Here is a 20712-nt window from a genome sequence, read left to right as displayed (position 1 = left end):
TACTCACTAGAACTTCAGGAAATATCTCTTGAAGCCAGTCACTAGAGATATTTCCTGGAGTTCTAGTGAGAAGCAGTGACCAGTATAGTTCAACCAGGTCTGTTGTGAGATATCAACTCACTGAAGACAGTGGTGGATGGTTGCTCGATTTCGTGGATTGGTTAAAGTTAGACATTAGCACCGTTGGATGCCGGCTCAGCGGTCTAGTGGTTAAGCGCTCGCGCGCGAGACTGATAGATCCTGGGTTCGAATCTCGCGAGGCGGGATCATGGATGCGCACTGCCGAGGAGTCCCACAATAAGACGAAACGGCCGTCCAGTGCTCTCAGGTTTTCCATGGTGGTCTAGCTTCAATTGACTCATTATTTCAACTATAAAATTGCTGAAATCTCCACAAAACCCCCTTCTGATAGATGATTATATTTATATATGCATATCATTTAAATTCAATGTTATACACTTACCAAAAAGAGCAAAATTTAATGGCACATTATTTTCTATAAAAGACCTTTTTAAGCACTGATCACGAAGTCAAATCACATTTTTTTATCCATTTTAATACAATCCTAGGTGGTCCCCTTGGTGAACTTGTTCAATGGACTGATCTCATTGCTGCCCTCTACATTCTTGGACACAAAATAACAATTACTTATGAAGCTGCTGAAGCAAAATTGTAAGATTATTTTGTCTGAGAGTTAATTTTTTATACGGTGAATGTTTTTGTACACACACAATTTCACAATACTCCTATACATTTCCAAATTTGTTATGTAACACATAGTCATGTTGATAATAACAATAATAGCTTATTTTAACACCATTTGTTTGATTATAATGATGCTTGTTTAACAATAGTTCTCCATCCTTTTTGCATATAACTTGGGAATATTCAGAAAATTTATCAGAATGTTTCTTTGGCATTAATAATTAGCTTCTAATAATACTTATCTATCAACATTTTTCAATAGTTTTACTCCTTTGACATACCTTTTTTCATCGTATAACTTACGTAATTAACAATTTCGACCATTGTTTTTCTGAAGGATAGATGTAAAAGAGGATACATTAATCACTGTTGTTGTTCCACTTGTAATTATGAAGTAATTATGCTTCGTGTAGTTATAAGCATTACAAAGAAAGCACATGCATATTTACATTTAACGTATACAATAAGTCAATTGACATAGTTATTAAACATAATTAGTGTGATATAATCATAGTTAACAAATTTATAGTCATGAAGTTTAAGCAGTTCATCATTATCTAATAGTTTACCTTCATCAACTTGATCAACATAATGAACGAAAATCTCATTATACATTTTATAATACCAACTGTGCTTGATAAGTAATGCACGTTATCATTTATAGACAGTAGACTTCATTACTATTAACAGTTTTCAGATTATTTTCTAAAGTGTGGAATACCGTTGAATTTGATATACATAAATAATTTATATGCTAAATTGACTCGTAAACCTTTTAATGTATATGAATCATGTTACTATGTTGTTTAACAGTCGGAGATTGTTATAAATTGAACACCAGTCGTCATAACTTACTTCGTATTGCTGAAGTTTTAACTTGTAAAATTTCCACCTATCGTTTCCGATTATATGGATGCTTACTACATGATATAACATTACAGTAAAATTATGCTTACGATCATTTCCTTTTAATTTTATGATATGACATGGTGAATCTCATTGCCTCCGGGCCACGTACATTTTCGAGATAAACAATTACCTAAATTGAAAGTTATGGAAATTGTGCGTTAACTGCTATATTGAATAATCAGCTTTCATTTTTCAAAATCTGTATAATTGAGTAAAGACTACATTGGGAATACAAACGTTATCAATTAGTCAAAATCAGTATGTAGCCTGACACAAATGTGCATTAGCACTAGTTGTCATATTAGATTAACATGACGAGATGAAATTAACAAGATAATTCATAGATGAGTCGAAATAATAAAGTAACAACAGTAATTAAAAGAACTAGATATTCAGAATATGATTAAAAAGACAGAATGAAAAAGTATATTATGAACGAATACTAGAGCTTAAAATCTTGGGGAAAATAAAAGGTGAATGAATCTGTCTCATCGTAGCTAACTCTAAGCCACGATACCCAACATCTCCAACCACTGATCATGTTGAACTCATAGACTCGAAACAGGTAGTCTGTATCTACCATCATGACTCAGTTAAACATTTAGCGACTTCATGAATTCATTCCCTGCCTTGGTTTTTCTGCACTTAGTTTTCTTACAACCTAGTACTACACCAGCTGGCTTTTTTTTCAAAGCAGGGAGTGATTAAGTATACATAACATATGTACCAGCCATCTCCGTTGATTAAGATTCACTACCTCACCAACCCATTTACTATTTCTACTTGGTACTATACATCTAAACTCTATATTTCTGGTCCCATTTTCCTGCAGTGCGGCGGCAATGCTTTGAAGACGCTTGCTATCAAAAGCCCGCAACCTATAGGTGTCTTCTATTTCACAGGCGATGCTATACACCCGTTTGGTAATAGAGCCGATCTCTGGCCATTACACTAGCAGTTCAGTTAACAGATGAATATCCCGCTTATGTCACAAGAAACATAAGTCGCCGATTACCAACCGAGCTTTCATCAGAAACCAACTCATTCGGGGTGACGTGACTCTCAAAAAAAAGGACGTGGTCAACTCGTTCAGTTACTTCGCTTCCTATGACCAACCTTGGCATTGACATAAACTAGTTCTAAAGCAATATTTTGCACTCAGCGGAAGAGACCTTCAGACACATACGTTTTATTGTATGTAACTTATTGGTTAAGAGTCTAACACGACAACCTAGCTACCTCTCCACACACTTAGATATTATGCAGATATTCAAGGACTGGTCAGTCACTTAAATTTTCTTAAATATATGTAAACATAGAGATTCTTTTGGGTGTAACGGTGCTAAATCTGGCTTGAAACATGTTCTCCCAATTAAAATCAATAGAAATCTTTTACATCCCTACTCATCTTCCGTACCTTGTCAGGTAGAAAATAATAAATACGATTTAATATATACAGATATTACAGGATTTAGAAATTTGAAAAAAGTGAATATCCGGTTAGTTTATAGATTTATAATTAATGAAAAATATTGCATAACTTAAATTAAATTTCGCCATTTTGTACATTTATTTATTTATTATTAGCTTTATTCAATATTATATTTTGGGTACAATATAGAATTCTCAGCACAAAGTACTTCAACAAGTTTCCGTTTCTTACTTCTTCGTCCTTCCTGACGATAAATATTGAGTGATCGCCAGTTAGAAGTTAGCAGCCAAGTCAATCGACATCTGGATAATGTACATTCTTCTCGCTGCATATTGCCAGCAACCACGATATCTCTGATTAGGCCTTCTGTAACCTTTACAGCGAAAGGTCTTACACTTTTCAGAAACGCACCTGAATAGGTTGTGCAATTATTAAGCATAATGATGTATTAAAACAAACGAAATTAGATAACTTGTTGAAATATCTAGATGACAGGAACAGGTAGCCCAGATGTTTAAACAGGCCGCCAATTATATTATTATATATTCTATGAAATAAATTGAAGTATGCTCCACTTATTTTCTATCCGGTTAAATCAATGGATTTGTTTCAATGTCCTAGATGAAGTTTTATGCGTAATTGTTGTGTGTACTACAGTTAAACTGTTTGATATATTTTTCTATTGATAATCAGTTCTTCATGTCAATAACAATGATGTCATCTTGTACTTGTCATGTAAAAATGTTCATTTCTAACTAAATCAATAAAAACCCTTTTGTTAAACTTTATTTCACACAATTTTTATGTCCTTCTTGTTTTAAAATGCACAGAATAATAATATCAATAGTCATTGAAAACAAGAAATAGTCTAATTAATAATCGGTACTTATTTTATTTCTTAGTTATCATCTTAAGTTTGAAGAAGAAAAAATGTCAACAACAACCTTCTTTACTGAAGATGAAGTATTTTTACAATGCTGATGTACATTTTTAAGAGTACAAGAACAAAGATTCTAGTACAATAGAATGAATTCATTTTATCTCATTTGGTTTCTTGTCAGCTGCTTAAAACCTGTGATATTTAAAAAACAGAATTACAAAATGGGTTTAAATTGCTTATGTGAGAGATTTTAGTTGGAAGTTATTTTGAAGACATATCAGTATACTATAGGAAGAATGTAAATAAATTTAATAGACTAAATACTGTAAATATATACACCTTATGTGAAAGAACATTTTACAACATTAATTGTAACATGAGTTCAATGGGCTGGAAACAAGTGATTACATAATCAGTAAACGCTGATAGGAACAAAATGAGTGAAGCTCATTTAATAAGATTATTAATCTGAAAGATAATCGAAATAAAAAGACGTAATGATGTAATGAATGCAAGAAAGAGCTGAAAGAAATTTTTATGATGCAACGAAGGAATATTTGTTACCAGAGCAAATAACGATTAATAACCTTGTCGTTTTAAACACGTCAATCAGGTTTTTGACGCCTGTTAGTAACGGCTTCAGATGTTATACATGTTCGATGATAATTGGCATATATAATCATTAAATTTATTCATCTTCGTTAGTTGATTTCTGTTATTGTCTTGCTCTTCTCTTTCTCTATGGTTTACTTATTGTTGTGTTAAGGAGTTGTCAAAAGTGAATTTCGAGAATTAGTTTTAGTTCTGTGGGTTTGTGAGTGCATTTAAATCTGTTTTTGCTTTCGTTATGACATGAAATGGACATGATTGTTTAAACTACTTGATTACTTTAACCAACTCTGATTGAAGGAGTCTTATTTATTATTAAAACTAACTATTTCCTGTTGTCTATATTTTCGGTACTTAAGTGATATGTTTTGATCAGAATACAGGATTCTTCTGCACTGATGATGCTTTTGCATTCCGAATGATCTTATCTACAGTTTATACTATAATGACTAGCGATACATTTCACATTAGAATAAAGAACGATTACTGAAGGACAGAGTAATCGTTTAATAATTCTCTGGTGGATGTAAATTGTAGATAAAAGCCATTTTCAATTGTCAGTTTGTTTGTTATTCTACAGCTTATAAAACCACTGACCCTATCGGGTTTATCAAACTTTTATGTACAATAAATACTTAATATAAATTCATTTTGTATCGTGTTTTCTTCAAATTAAGGACTCCATTATGTAAATTTCGTATATTGGATACATTTGGAACGGAAGCTCTCTATAATCGTAAAAAAGAACTTTGGAGTGGATTACATTTGAATTTACAGCAATTCTATACATTTTTCCGTAAGTTATCGATTGTTTCACACTTTAGTGGAGTTTTGTTCTTTGAGCTGGTCACGACTAAAGACATTCAGACAGCAGTGATGTATTAGATAAAATCAAAATAATGCGTTTGGAGAACTGAAGGTTTTGAAGTCCCTTCTTCAGAATATACTAATGAATTTGAACAGTGCTCTTAATTGTAACCATATTCATTAGTTGTCCTTCGTTTCTTTCATTATAATTTTGTCTTAATTAAAGCTGGATTTTATTCACTACGTATTTCTGCTATAATATATTATTTCAGCCTACACATTCTCAACAATGATTGAGTGTTATTACTTTTTTTGAAATTCATTTAATCCACTTTGATTTGTACATTTTTGTTGTTGTTATTGTTTCCTTGTTTTGGTGCTTCTAGCTCATTCACCAGATAATACATTTCTGGGTTTTGTTGCTGAAATACTCGCACCCAAATATAAAGTATCTCGTCGATCATCATCTAAACCTGTTGCTCTTGTCTATGGAAAAGAGTCCTACATGTGGGCTGTAAGTTTCCTTTCATATGATAATAACCAATAAATCATGTGTGAGGTAGTCAAGTTGTGAATTTCTTCCATCGTAATTATAATTAAGTTAAAATCATTCATTATACATGAACAATGCTTCAAAGACACCTATGATCAAATTATGTGTAATTTAATTGTTTTAGGGATTCAGCCAGATACATGAAATAGTCGAAAAGATTTTAAGCTAAAGCGGGCTGATTTTGTTGGAAATGCGTTTTCTGAACTGGGCAGTTTTATCGTAAAGCTTTCATTATCTATCCAGACTACAAATCATTAGCAAAATATCATTGTAGTAGAAGTGAGCTATTCTAATTTAATCACACATGATCAACAGCTTGTTTCGCCAACATTCAGTTTCATTGGTTGTTGTCATCACCTGTTCTGTAATTGTCTGCATGTATATATATGTCGATTGTCTTACATTTTGACTTAGTTTTCAACCTTATAGCTGGTCGATTGAATTAATTTTGGTGGCTTGTGCGCTTAGCTTGTTTCAAGCAGTTTCAATAAAGTGATTGCAAATTCATCATGTCATTCATACATGGATTATTCGTTTGTTGGTATCCATATTTTATTTCGTGCTTGTTGATGAGTTTGATACATGGGTAGTCGTTCTTTAGAAAAAACCATCACTATGTATTTTTTTCAATTCTTCATGTGGTAGATCGATGTTGTAGTGTTTTCGTCCTTTCGAAATAGCATTTATAAGAAGTTGATTTTTGATAAAGGAAGTAAAAAGACTAGATAATTTTCGGATCAGTCAACATCTAATAAAACAATGAAATCGATCCAATTTATCAACCAATTTTAAAAATCATAAATAATTATAATTCCAAAAACTAGGCCAACATATCCAGACGACTATAAGACAAGTGTTAACAACAAGCAATGAAACTGAATGTTAGCGAAACAAGCTGTTGATTATGTGTGATTAAATTCGAATAGCTCACTTCTACTATCGGGATATTTTGCTAATGAGTGTTGTCCACAGAGATAAGGAAAGCTTTACTGTTAAATCATAACACGATATCATTTTTCTTCAAGCTGTACAATGGTATTTATAAGTTAGTAATGCTACATATGATAGTCTGTGGTAAAAAAGACGAGTGTTACATTACTAAACACAGTTGTTAGAAAAGTCAAACATTCTCTAGTACCGGACATACAGACGTTTTGAAAAAAAATGGATTGGTGTTACATCATTTGGTAAAGTAATCAAAATTGTCGAGGGATCAAGTTATGCGATAGTCTCGAAGCTTCTAAGAAATAGTAATTTATATAAGAATTGTAAAAGGCTCCTGTCCACTTTATGAAGAACAAGCAAGATTGTAATTAGCACTTACGATTTGTAAAAATTAGACGGAGTGATAAGACCATGAAGGAATAAAAAATTGAACATGACTCTTTTGTATATAGTGATCGGATTTGAACTGATAATTTAATATAGCTTCAGTTGTACATAAATTGCCAACCCCAACTTTATTCCAGAGAATTCTTTTTGTAAATAATCTTCAATGATGATTCTCGTGGGGCATGACCAGAATCGACTATCCATTCAAGGATTGAGTTATTGATTGGTTTCCATTCTCTTTTAGATACAGTTATGCAGGGTTGTGCTCAGATATTCGTTTAGTAGGTTTGTGATTTGTGCGGCCATTATAACCTGCTTCTCAAGATCAAATAAATTGATAAATGTACATAAAGGTAGCTCAACCCCTTCAGTTTATTCTTAACATTTACATAAATCAGGTTCTTACAAGAAAAAGACAATTTGTAGTGCACCAGAATAAAAGATCTATCTCAAAGGCTATTTAAAACGGTACATTCTAAGCTTGGAAACTAACTGGTCGGTTTACGTGGATCATTAACGACCATTAGTGATGTGATTTTTAACCGTTATCGAAATATTTCCTTTACGTTATAAATTTTTTTCCATATCCATCGTCTTTTCTACCCAGCCCTCTAATTCTAGCAATCTATAAGATCAAACTGATCCGTTCATCTCCGTTTTATATTTTCGCCGTATGACTCTTGTGTATTTTTTTCATATCTTTGGTATTACATCTGACTTAGTAATCAGTAGTGTTAAAGGTTGATTTCAGCAAAGTGTAAGTTTTAAAAAACTTAAATAACACAAATACCCAAACTATATGCTAAAATTAAATGCATCTATCTATCCATTTCGATAAAATTCAGTAACACTAGATTATGGAGTAACTACTTTTAATATATCATCGTTCGGTCAAAATAATCTTACTTATTTAGTTACTCATTCGCCATTCATACTCAGATACTTGACATAATTAACATTGTACTATCAACGGATCAGTTGCATTTTCGCATGTTGTTTAGTAATAACCCACCAAAATATGTGTTCATTGTTTTTCATAGCAAATAAAATATGAATGTTTAACTGTGTTTTACTTGACTCTACTATAATTTGTTATATTCAATAATTATTACTTATTATTACTCTCATTAATTTACTCATCTTTGTTTATTTCACCAAATTATATTTTCTCTTAAGAATAAGACGAACTATTTAAGAATATTGTCTGATTACTTTGAAATACATGGGAATGTGTTGGATAAAGTTGAGAACTTACCAAAATTTGTCCATATACATCAAATACAATATGGTCAACCATATTTAGAATTAATGTCAAAAGCTCAAGTAAGCTGCTTATGTAGAATTTCATTGATTTTGAATTGCCTTGTTAAAATAAAGAGAATAATTTCTTTCAATGTATTATCATTGGACTGATTGAGAGACTAGTTGATAATCTGACTCATAATGTTCAGAATAATAACGATAGATTTGAAAGTACTAAGGACCACATAGCTGATGAACTGGCACTTCATCGTAAATAGTCATTAGCATTGTTTATTTGTTAAGTGATCAGTCAAATATTAGCAGTGAACACTGTATTTGACCCATATAAATTCTTTCTCATAGTGATTCAATTGATAAACAGAGTGAAGATAATTTTAGTGATAGTACTACGCCACTGGAGAATTAAGACAAGCGACAGTTGATTTTAGTTATACTTACAAGGTTCTGTCCTTCTCTGAATTCTCCAATTATCCATTCACATTGTCACCTATCATTTTTTCGAATGTGAATACTATTACTAAAATAGTGATAATGGATCCAATGAATTAGTAAACCGTCTTACCCATGCAACAAGAGGTTTTGAATAAAAGATAAAGTTTACTCTGTTCTTTATTCCCATAATACCGACCTTCAAGTTCAACGATCTGGAAATACGTGTTAACTACTTTATTTGGAGGCAGACGTTTCACAAATCTAATATTTTGATATCTTATTTCTTAGTCCAGTTGGAATCCGTCTTACAGTTAAAATATCCATAAATGTCAGACTTATTCATCTATTAACTAACTGAGGATGCTAAAACTACAGAAATAAGCAGAATGGTTGTCACCGTTGACTACTGCAACCTATATAATTATTAATGATATAAAACGTGTGATTTTCTAACAATTATCTTGATAACTGATTCATTAGTAAGCAAGTAATCTTTGGGTTTGCCTCACATTATGTTCGCGTGGTCATTAATTTAAATTGTGATAGTCAACTCTTGATCAAGTTTCGACCAAGGTGTTATCCTCTTTATCACAGCCTAAAATTTATGATGGATGAAAATAGTCGACGTTGATGTGATTGTGTCGTATTCTTCGCTAAGTTTGTGTCGAATTTTACTAATCGATAAGACGTCAATCATTCATATTTGGTAGTTTGTATGTATAAAATGTCATATTTTCAGTTGTATCTTCCTAGTTTATTTCCTTTAGTTATCTATTCACTATAAAGGGGGAACTAAAGTTATGTGAAACATTATTATCTAACAGCTTAACCTAACTGATTTCATATGGAACAAACTGTACTTTTATGATGTCATAATGGTACATTTTCATATGATATTTTTAATTAGTGGAGATCTATTTAATTGAAATCAATTAAGGTGTAGAGTTAAGTTGTAACTTTGAAGTTGTTGAGAGATGAGTTTTAATTGATTAACTGTAATGAAATTTCGTATTTATTTTTGTTTCTGTAGTAACATAAACCACTTTAATGTTAACTAATAGAATATTTTCTAAAATATATTGTAGATTATGATTGGATTGGGATTTCCTTACGAAGGTCCTGCACCTTTAGAAGCAATCGCTAATGGTCTTATTTTTCTTAATCCTCGTTTTAATCCGCCTCACAGCAGAAGCAATCAAGTATTTTTTTCTGATAAACCTACTTCACGTTCTGTAAGTACTTTTTTAAATAGTTTTATTAGATAACGTATTATTTAGTATACCGGTAAGAAGCGACTAAAAAAGAAATAAATGTCTTAGTTGACTAGTCAGTGAGTGAGGTTGAAATTTTAAGCTTCATATTTTGATTCATTCTGCTGCGTCTTCGGAACATATATTGTTTGACAATCTACTCTATTACTAAGTACTTCAGAACAAACCATTTAATAACTTTGTCATCTTAATTTTATGCATTTGAAAGCGTTTATAAAGAGTAGTATTCTATCAAAGTATCGATTCTTCGCGGTCATAGGCAAGATTCTATCTTCTGACATTCCGTGGCTGAGTGCGATTTGAATGCATTGGATTAAGATTCACATTTTGTTGCTAATTTGTATATTAACAGCATAAATCCACTTTGATTGTCGTTTTTATAATCCACTCAGTCATACTATATACCTTTGATATATCTCATATTACCAATTCTTCAAACTACTGTCTATTTCACAATTTTAAAGATTCCCATTATGAAAATTAGAACAACACATGTAAGCAAACAATTGTTTTCAATCAGATTGTCATCAGGCTTTACTTTAATATATATGAGTATTTATACGAAAATGTTAAACCAATCAATTTATCTTGTTTGATGCAGAAAAAGTAATGAGTGTCATTGACTTCGAATAAGTAAAGTTCGCGTTATTTTTAATTACTCCAATTTAGACTATGACATCTATATTGTTTTCTTATAAAAATTTAAGCATATCAACAACCTATGGATTAATTCTGAAATCCAATAAAATGCATTTTCGGGCCTTTTCCCGCTCGTTTAATATATGGGGATTTCTTTTTAAACCCTTACTTCTAATTTATTTGTTTTTTCGTTAAGCATGTTGAGTTGTATTACACATCTACTGGGATCACCGGATAAGTAATAATGAGGTTAGACACAGGGTATTAGGGAATGATGGTAAATCAGTTGATGAGGTCATGAATCTTCATCGACTAAGATGGTTGGGCCACGTGTTACGTATGTCTGAACACCGATTACCACGACGCGCTATGCTGACTAGTGTAGGGGATAGTTGGAAAAGAGTTAGGGGCGGCCAAACCAAAACATGGCATCAGTGCTTGAAGTCACTAACTTCTGGTCTGAGCCATGTTGGTAGATGCAGACTACTTGGTTGGGGTCCGCGTGACTATCGTAACCAATGGTTGGAGACTCTAGGTGACATGGCTCAGAATCGATCACAATGGCGTAGGTGTATACACTCTTTGTCTTCCCTTAAACCATGAGATTAAAACTGTTTCACATGTTTCTTTCTTCCTGTACTACATCCTTATATACAACCTTTCTTTTATATACTACCACCACTAAATTAACTACTTCTATGAATCCGGTGTTCATCCTGTTGTGCTAACGAGGTATGGCAACTTGGACCGATGCATAAATGTGCCTGGTCCTACTTTGTAGCTGACTGACTGACTGACTGATGAATATCCTCTCATGAACTTTACTATCATAACTGTTTAATGCATCGGTTAATTGTACGAACTAGGTACGAATATCACATTTGCTCTATATTGACTAAATTCTTGTTAGTTTCGTATTACTGCAGTGTAGAGCATTTTATTTAGAACTTTTTGCCATCTACAATCCTATGAATTCAGTAGTCCAGATAGGAAATTTATCATCTTTATACTACAAGCTTTACCGTCGAATTATTTTCACATCACTCGTAAAATTGAGGATTAAGACTACTTTTTTTTCTATTTTTGCAGCTTACCAGTCAACATCCGTACATAGAAAATCATATCGGTGAGCCTTACTCGTATTTGGTTGATAGGGACAATGAAACACAGATACGCTTGACTATCGAACGTATTCTGACCAACATTTCTGTAAGATTTCATTGTAATTTCATTTTTGAGTATTTATATCTTTCACTGTTATTATTATAACTTTAAGCGAACCTTGGTATTACTAGTTTGATTCTTCCCATTGATGTTTAGGACTGTACTTGATCAGTTTCTTATTAGCATATGTGCATACTGCGCGTATTGCCTCGATATAATCTTAATTCACAAGCATTATAAGCAAAGATGGGTAGTGGTTAGCAGTGAAATCCAGGACGCGCGTTTTTTCCTAAGTGGATTAGGCGATGGCGTTTGAAGCGAACGGTACTGGGTTCGAGTCCCAGAGTGAACATCAAATCTGAGATGCAGGTACATTCAGCTGACAAGTCCCAAATAGAACGAAACGCGCGTCCTGCTATTCCACTGCTAGCCACTATCCATCTTTGCTTCTAAGAAAACCGTTCACTGTCATCGCATATATATATAAGAACAATAACAACCATAGAGTAGTGTATGTTAGTGTAATAATAAGAATAATAATGAAGGAAACAGAAATGTACAACCAGAAGAACTCTTTCAGTTAAGGAAGTTATAATCACTTTTTATAAAGAAAGTAAAAGGTTACAGCACGATCGCCACTGGCTTCTGTTCTGAGTCATATCTGATAACGTCTCTAGCCACTGTGTTGCACCATCTCTCGGACTCCAGCCAGGGAGTCGTGAAGGACCAACAAAAGCTAGCCCTGGTCTGCGCCAATCTTACCTTACTTTTCAGTGGCCGAAGAATTGACCTCCATCAACGGATCGATGTTAGTAAACTGGCTGCAACTTCTGTTGCAAGTAAGTATCGAGCGGAGCTAGCTTCTACGCTAGCTACCATCCCACCGAAAAGTATAGATGAGCATTGGTTGCAACTTCATGACGCCATGAAAATGGCGAGTGAAGCCGCTTGCGGCTTCGCGAAACGTCTCGCTTATAAGCACTGAGTTTCTTCAGGCTCCTTACAACTCATCGAAGCCCGTCGCTCTACTCCGGGTGACTGTGAGTTTGACCACAAACGAAGGCTGCTACGTAGTGAAATTGGGCAAAGCTTGCGTAAGGACCGAGAAGCCCGGTGGTCGGAGCGTGCTAATGAGATGGAAGAAGCAGCTGCATCTGGTAACTCCCGGTAGCTCTTTCAACTCATCCGAGTCACTGGCAGCAAGAAGTCTGGTGTGAGTGAAACTATTTGTGAAGATGATGGGATGCCAATCACTAACATCTCTCGACGTCTTGGACGATGGGCGGAATTTTTCGAAGGGCAGTTCAACTGGCCTGTTGCTCCAGCAACATCAACCAGTTTGTCCTGCCCCACATGGCCGGTGACGAATAATCCATCAAACGAGGTGGAAGTCCGCAAGGAACTCCAACTCCTGAAGCGCTACAAATCACTGGGCCCAGATGACTGAGTTGATGGTGACACCAATTGAATAATCGTCTCTGCGACCGAACACACGATGCCGAACCTCTACATTACTAACATGGTATTGCCACTGGATTTAGCGATGATCGAACACAGAAAGTCGTCTAACATCCTCAACTCGGAGAGGCCAGGTTTCACAAGCATAGAGCAAAACTGCTCTCACCGACGCGTTGTAGATCCGACCTTTTACAGCCAGACTAACATCACGAAGGCGCCAAAGATGGCCCAGATTGGCATAAGCCGCTCTGGCTTTCACTATACGTGAATCGATCTCATCACTCACGCCACCACCAGCACTTATGCAGCTACCTAGATACACGAACTTCTCAACTATTTCAATCTGCCCACCACCCAGGGCGAGTACAGGATTAGAATCCTGCCAGTCTTGTAGGAGTACTTTGCACTTCGAAGGTGCAAAGCGCATACCGTACCTATGGACACTGATTGCCAACTGATTAATTGCGGATTGCATGGCTTGGGCATTATCGCACAGTAAGACAATATCATCCTCGTACTCAAAGTCGAGGAGTCTTTCTTCAGGCAACAGATCCACACCACCATTACTTACATCCATCAGAGTTGTTTCCAGAATGTCATCGATGGCAAAGTTGAAGAGGAATGGTGAGATTGGGCAACCCTGTCTAACCACACTGCTTGAATGGAACAAGGGAGAAAGGTGGTTTTATGCCATCACACTGCCTGAAGTTTTTGTATATAGAGCCTTTATGATGTTAATAAACTTCTCAGACACACTCTTCTTCAATAGACAATCCCAGAGAACAGTCCTGTCCAACGAATCGGAGGAAGCCCTGATGTCAATAAACACTACGATTTTTGGCCTGTGATAAGTATGACGGTGTTCTAACATTTGGCGGGGGGTGAAAATATGATAAATGCATCCTTGACCAGAACGAAAACCGGTCTGCTCCTCGCAAGTCAATCTTTCTGGGGTTTTAAACAACCTACGAAGAATGACAGAAACCAATAGTTTGGACGCAATCGGAAGTAGACTTATCCCCCGATAGTTGTTACAGGAACAACGTGAACCCTTTTTAAAGATAGGGACGACTACCGACTCATTCCATGATGTTGGAACACTTTCTGACTCCCGAACCTTTGTAAACAACATAGTCAATTCCTTAGTCAGAAAGTCACAACCATCTTTAAAAAGAGCTGGAGGTAAGTCATCTGGGCCCGGTGATTTGTAGCGCTTCAGGAGTTGGAGTTCCTTGCGGACTTCCACCTCGTTTGATGGATTATTCGTCACCGGCCATGTGGGGCAGGACAAACTGGTTGATGTTGCTGGAGCAACAGGCCAGTTGAACTGCCCTTCGAAAAATTCCGCCCATCGTCCAAGACGTCGAGAGATGTTAGTGATTGGCATCCCATCATCTTCACAAATAGTTTCACTCACACCAGACTTCTTGCTGCCAGTGACTCGGATGAGTTGAAAGAGCTACCGGGAGTTACCAGATGCAGCTGCTTCTTCCATCTCATTAGCACGCTCCGACCACCGGGCTTCTCGGTCCTTACGCAAGCTTTGCCCAATTTCACTACGTAGCAGCCTTCGTTTGTGGTCAAACTCACAGTCACCCGGAGTAGAGCGACGGGCTTCGATGAGTTGTAAGGAGCCTGAAGAAACTCAGTGCTTATAAGCGAGACGTTTCGCGAAGCCGCAAGCGGCTTCACTCGCCATTTTCATGGCGTCATGAAGTTGCAACCAATGCTCATCTATACTTTTCGGTGGGATGGTAGCTAGCGTAGAAGCTAGCTCCGCTCGATACTTACTTGCAACAGAAGTTGCAGCCAGTTTACTAACATCGATCCGTTGATGGAGGTCAATTCTTCGGCCACTGAAAAGTAAGGTAAGATTGGCGCAGACCAGGGCATGATCAGACTCCAGATAGGTACTCCAAAAGGAGCGGCAGTCTTGTACACAACCACGCCAGCGGCAGCTGATCGCGATGTGATTAGTCTGAGTCCATGTTTGAGATGCAGAGGGAGGACGCCAGGTGTCACATCGGTGATGACTTTGCCGGTAGTTAGTGCTAGCTAGAAATAGGTTGTGGTCTGTGCACAGTTGCATTAGATGGTCTCCGTTATCTGACTTGCAACCAACAATTTCCCATCGAACACATTTTGTGTAGAATAATAGTCAATTGGTGGTAGACTTGATCGTTGATTGCATCCGGGCTACAATCTTTTGTGGCGTAGGCGGAGATGACGATTAGACACACATTTTGACTCTCATTTTGATGGAACTTTCTAATCTAACAACTCATAACCGACTGTTAATGGTAATCCAATTGACCAGTGCTGCCTCAGCTCTAGCGCGTAGTGCGACAGCAACGCCAGCAAAACTAGACAAAGATTCTACAATGTCCCCGGATAAACACACGTCAAATAACCTTTTCGAAGCGACAGATGGAGAGCTAATTTGTAGTACTTCTCTAGAGTCTTGGATAGACGACAGACGTCGATATTAAAACTTTCAAAAACCCTTGCCAACCCTTTCTGTTGTCCTATGTGCATTAGTATGCGAACGTTGAAGGAGGCCAGTTTGAATGGTGTACGTGGTTTCAGAAAGACTGTTTTAGTGTACGTATTTGGTGGGAGCATTCACTTTCGACCAGACAGCAACTGGAGTTCGTTTAGATAGAACAGAGTTTCCACCATGGGCGAGCTGCTGTATAATTTGGAAAATAAGGATGCACAAAATGGGAATATAATAGAGTGAATAAGTGACGTAGTAAATAATGATAATAATATGAATTGTTTGACTTTTAATGGGAGCGTGAATAGTATTTTCAGTAATTATCTTCATTTCATTTTGTTTTTGTGTGGGCTGTGATGCTCCCCGGGTTCCCAAACCGAAGCAGGTGGTTTTCTTAGGGGCCACACCCCGAGCCTTCGACCTAAAGATCTAACCCACCACGCAGTGAAGCATCTTGAGAAGATGCAGTTTCATGGTAGCCGGTGACCAACGATTGGTTCATACTCCATTTGTTCCCTAAGGATTCTGAAGCCCACGTGCACCATTGATTTGGAATCAATGTTTCCCGACTCCTCTAGGTGGACTCACCGTATCTACCGGCCCGGTTAGAGCGCCGGATATTCGCTTTTCGTCCTCTGAATTTCGTAAACACCCCCGCCACGAGAAGGCACTGTATAGGATTTCCCTAACAGAGGCTGTATGCGCGTGACCGTGTGAGAGCATTTCGAGAGGGAGAGTGCATTTGGTGGCGTATAATAAATATCATCATCAAGATACAATACATTATATAGTTCAGATATTTTCTATCTTTTCGAATCGAATTTAGACATTTCTGCTAAATTTGACCACAGATGTCTTAGAAATATTGCTCACATCTGCTGGGATCACCGGGTAATTAATAATGAGGTTAGACACAGGGTATTAGGGAATGATGGTAAATCAGTTGATGAGGTCATGAATCTTCATCGACTAAGATGGTTGGGCCACGTGTTACGTATGTCTGAACACCGATTACCACGACGCGCTATGCTGACTAGTGTAGGGGATAGTTGGAAAAGAGTTAGGGGCGGCCAAACCAAAACATGGCATCAGTGCTTGAAGTCACTAACTTCTGGTCTGAGCCATGTTGGTAGATGCAGACTACTTGGTTGGGGTCCGCGTGACTATCGTAACCAATGGTTGGAGACTCTAGGTGACATGGCTCAGAATCGATCACAATGGCGTAGGTGTATACACTCTTTGTCTTCCCTTAAACCATGAGATTAAAACTGTTTCACATGTTTCTTTCTTCCTGTACTACATCCTTATATACAACCTTTCTTTTATATACTACCACCACTAAATTAACTACTTCTATGAATCCGGTGTTCATCCTGTTGTGCTAACGAGGTATGGCAACTTGGACCGATGCATAAATGTGCCTGGTCCTACTTTGTAGCTGACTGACTAAATTGTTGATGAGGATTAGAAGAAGCCTGCATAAGTTAAGGAGAACAATGAGCATATATTTAAGATGGAATCGACTAACATACGTGTGTTAACGTTTAATGAATCATCTTTGAGTAGTATTTACTTATAGTACATTGTATAAAAGATATTTTGATAGGTTAGCCTAATATGATTCTCATGTTGATCGCTTCAAACATAAAATTTTCTGTTATATAAGGATGTTTACTGTTCATTGGGTCATAATAGCTAATTGAAAATTTTGCACTACTTCTTACTTCTTATATATTTCGTCTAGTGTCCCATTCTAATACTGATACACAAGCTTTTATATTCGCGAGCTCAACTCATTGTTTGAGTGATAAGACTGAGTATGAAGCAAATTCTTTGTTAATCGATCGGACCGCAAAGTATATATATATATATATATATATATATATTTTATATATTAGATACTTAAGCTACATTTTCCCACCAATGGCGTGTGTCCGATTCCTTGGAAAATGAAGTTAAGTCTTTGCCAATAGCGTAAACCTATTGTTTAGCGAATATCTGATTGGTTTACTGCGTCAACTTTTTATGTTCCACATAACAGCAGTCAAGTAGTAGTGTAGAGACTTCAATTGAAAGTCTGAGTTTAGCTTAAAAAATAAATGTTGATTAAAAATCCTAATAACCTGAAAAGAAACTATCACATACCTCATCATAACATGGTGGAATTCGTTGGATTTAAAACATATAATCCTTTTATACTTTAAAATAAATATGCTATGTAAATATATTATCCCCTCATAATGGCTTATAAAATATCAGCTTTTTTTTACAAAGATGAATTGGATCTATGAGTTTTTATCTATAAGTTATGCATCTCTGATACGTGTTTAATTACTGTTTGTTAATTTTAGAACGGAACCTATCGTCCTCACGAATATAGTCCGTGGGGTTTTCTCGAACGTCTTAATGCTTATTTGACACGCCAAAATATCTGCGCCACACCTTTTTACAAAAACTTGATCCAGTCTCCACTGCCGATAGCAAAAGCTGACGCGCCTCCTAAATTTAACTACCTAGATGTCCCTGGCATTGCTGTTTCATGGCCTCCAGCATCAAGTTTAAAGATAGTTTTGGGGTCTCGTGGTAAATCTTGTGCAGATGTGTGTATGAATCTGGGAACTTCAGAACATACTTTATTACTGCCTTCCAATATTTCTGCTTACTCCATTCTTAACAAAACGCAACATCAACAAATACAGAATGGTTACATTTACTATCGTTCTATTCACTCTACGCCTTCGCCAAACTTGTCTTATCTTTATACGTTTCGCTGTTCTCCAGAACATTTTCCAAGTGTTAATCATCGACTAAACCTTCAGTATCTGGGTGTTTCTTGTCCTAATATTACCTACACAACTAGTCCAATGGCACCATATTGGGACGACGCAGCAAGATCATGTGTTTTTCAAGCTAGTAATGAATGGTTTGACTGTACTGCTTCAGGATCCCTTGGTGGATCTGATGGATTTTCTCGTTTTTGTCCTTGTCGTGATGCTCTTCCTAACCAGATTTCTTTATGTTCTAACTGTTTGTGACAAAATATTCTATTCCTTAATGATAACATGTGTAGGAAATTATAAAAGCTACATTCATACTTTCACCTTTCCGTACGGTTGTATATAAATCGTATTATGTACTTTCTTTAACATTTTAAGTGTACGGTGAATTACTGAATATTTAATTGTTATTTTCTATCGAAAAGCATTTTACCCACTTCAGTCTATAAGATTGATTAATATATTTACTATTAACTGCATTTTAATTTTGTATTTACTTCCTATAAATTCTAGTTTACAATATTTTTCTTTTCTAAAGTTTTTGTTCCTTCAGATTTTTGCTTATAAGAATTTAATTTAAAATTTCTTTCTATATTTATTCTTATTTTCATGCTTGTACAACGTATTTTCGAAAGGTATGAAAATAATATTATTGTGTGTTAGGAAACTAGATTATTTTTCCATTTGTGTTTGCAATATTAAATTGATCTCAGTGGCAACTGATTTGGTTGCGTTTTGTAAATGAAGAACTGTAGTTGTCTGTTTAGGTATTTCAAAGGACAAGAGATATTTGGTAACTTATTAATAATGATTTTTAAGTCTGGACAATGTGCCACCACCATCATTCTGTAGTGGTATTCAATAGTTTGCTAATTTTCAATACTTATTTGGGCTGCGGGAAGATTAAATTCAATCCAGAGTGTATGATATTTAAGTGTCATACATCTATGCAAGAATTGTATCCAACTGATACTTTAATATGATAAATGAGTGTTTGGTGATGCTTGTCCATCATAACAGGTTTTAAAGGGTTGATAAACAGAGTTTGTGTCTGGCGATCTCAAGATGGAATATACCACCAAATCCAGAATTCATTGACACCTGAAATTCGACAGACTTTGTAATCTTGAAAGGTTGGTTAATAGTCAGTGTAAATAGTAAAAAACAATGGCTTCCTTGCGTTTGACTTGTGAATAGTTCACATTTAACCATGTAACGTTGTGGAGTGGTTTAGTATAAGCAAACGAATTATCAAAACTTTGTAGCCACCGTCAAAATATGAACCACCGGATTCTCTTCGCTTGTAATAATCATCACACAATTACAGATTAATCACAAGGATAAAGTTGTCATCTTAATCCTGCAAAGCATTGCTTAGCATTCATATCCAAGTGCTCAGTTGCTTCTTTGTTCCTCTTTTTTTCCAGAACCCAGTTATGAGGGCACATCTATGGAACTTCTGACGTCTGGAACAAACTTGATGTACGCGCCTTTCCTTAGGGTCATAGTTCACACCAAGCGCCCTACAAATCCACTTCATAACAACTATGAACTTAAAATGTTATGTTTCATAGATACCTGACACGACCAGAATTCTAACACAATTATGTCGAGGTTGGATCTAGTGTATAACGTGAACGCGATGCCACTTTGGAAAATATTTTGAAGACTGTAATCAGTGTATTACTAAAGCGTCAACCTATTCACTAACGCTCCAAGACTTCTGCACGAATGTACTGTTATTCACTTCTATTGGCTTTATCTATTTAACGACCCTGCTTGGGAAACATAACTTCGCCTGTAGCTCCTCCGGGGGCTACTGCCGGTCCCAAGACCGGGTAAAGGAGGAGGGTTGGGCATGGGGTTAGCGACCCCATCCCGTAGAAAACCAACTCGCTAAAAAAACGCTAACCAGAAAAATTATTCAAACCATTTAAACACTGCCCTCTGAGTTCAAGGAATAATTATGACGTCGCATGATGAA

At 36.0% G+C, this 20712-nt stretch overlaps 1 protein-coding gene across 1 annotated transcript in view; it reads left to right on the top strand.

Annotated features, from left to right (window-relative positions):
- The window catches only part of Smp_040510 (putative alpha-mannoside beta-1,6-n-acetylglucosaminyltransferase), a 43271-nt gene extending 23879 nt beyond the window's left edge, over positions 1–19392 (top strand). The window contains exons 9-16 of the mRNA XM_018795094.1: positions 570–672; positions 3000–3113; positions 5213–5331; positions 5729–5856; positions 8404–8550; positions 10008–10154; positions 11922–12041; positions 18303–19392. Coding sequence (XP_018649441.1) covers positions 570–672; positions 3000–3113; positions 5213–5331; positions 5729–5856; positions 8404–8550; positions 10008–10154; positions 11922–12041; positions 18303–18986 — 1562 coding nt within the window. The 3' untranslated portion in view covers positions 18987–19392. The remainder of the gene's footprint in view (positions 1–569; positions 673–2999; positions 3114–5212; positions 5332–5728; positions 5857–8403; positions 8551–10007; positions 10155–11921; positions 12042–18302) is intronic.
- The last annotated feature ends 1320 nt before the right edge of the window (positions 19393–20712 follow it).

The sequence above is a fragment of the Schistosoma mansoni genome, chromosome 1 (genome assembly GCF_000237925.1).
Source record: "Schistosoma mansoni strain Puerto Rico chromosome 1, complete genome".
Lineage (NCBI taxonomy): Eukaryota > Metazoa > Platyhelminthes > Trematoda > Strigeidida > Schistosomatidae > Schistosoma > Schistosoma mansoni.
The sequence above is the reverse complement of the archived record's forward strand: the minus strand, read 5'-3'. Positions and strand labels throughout refer to the sequence as shown.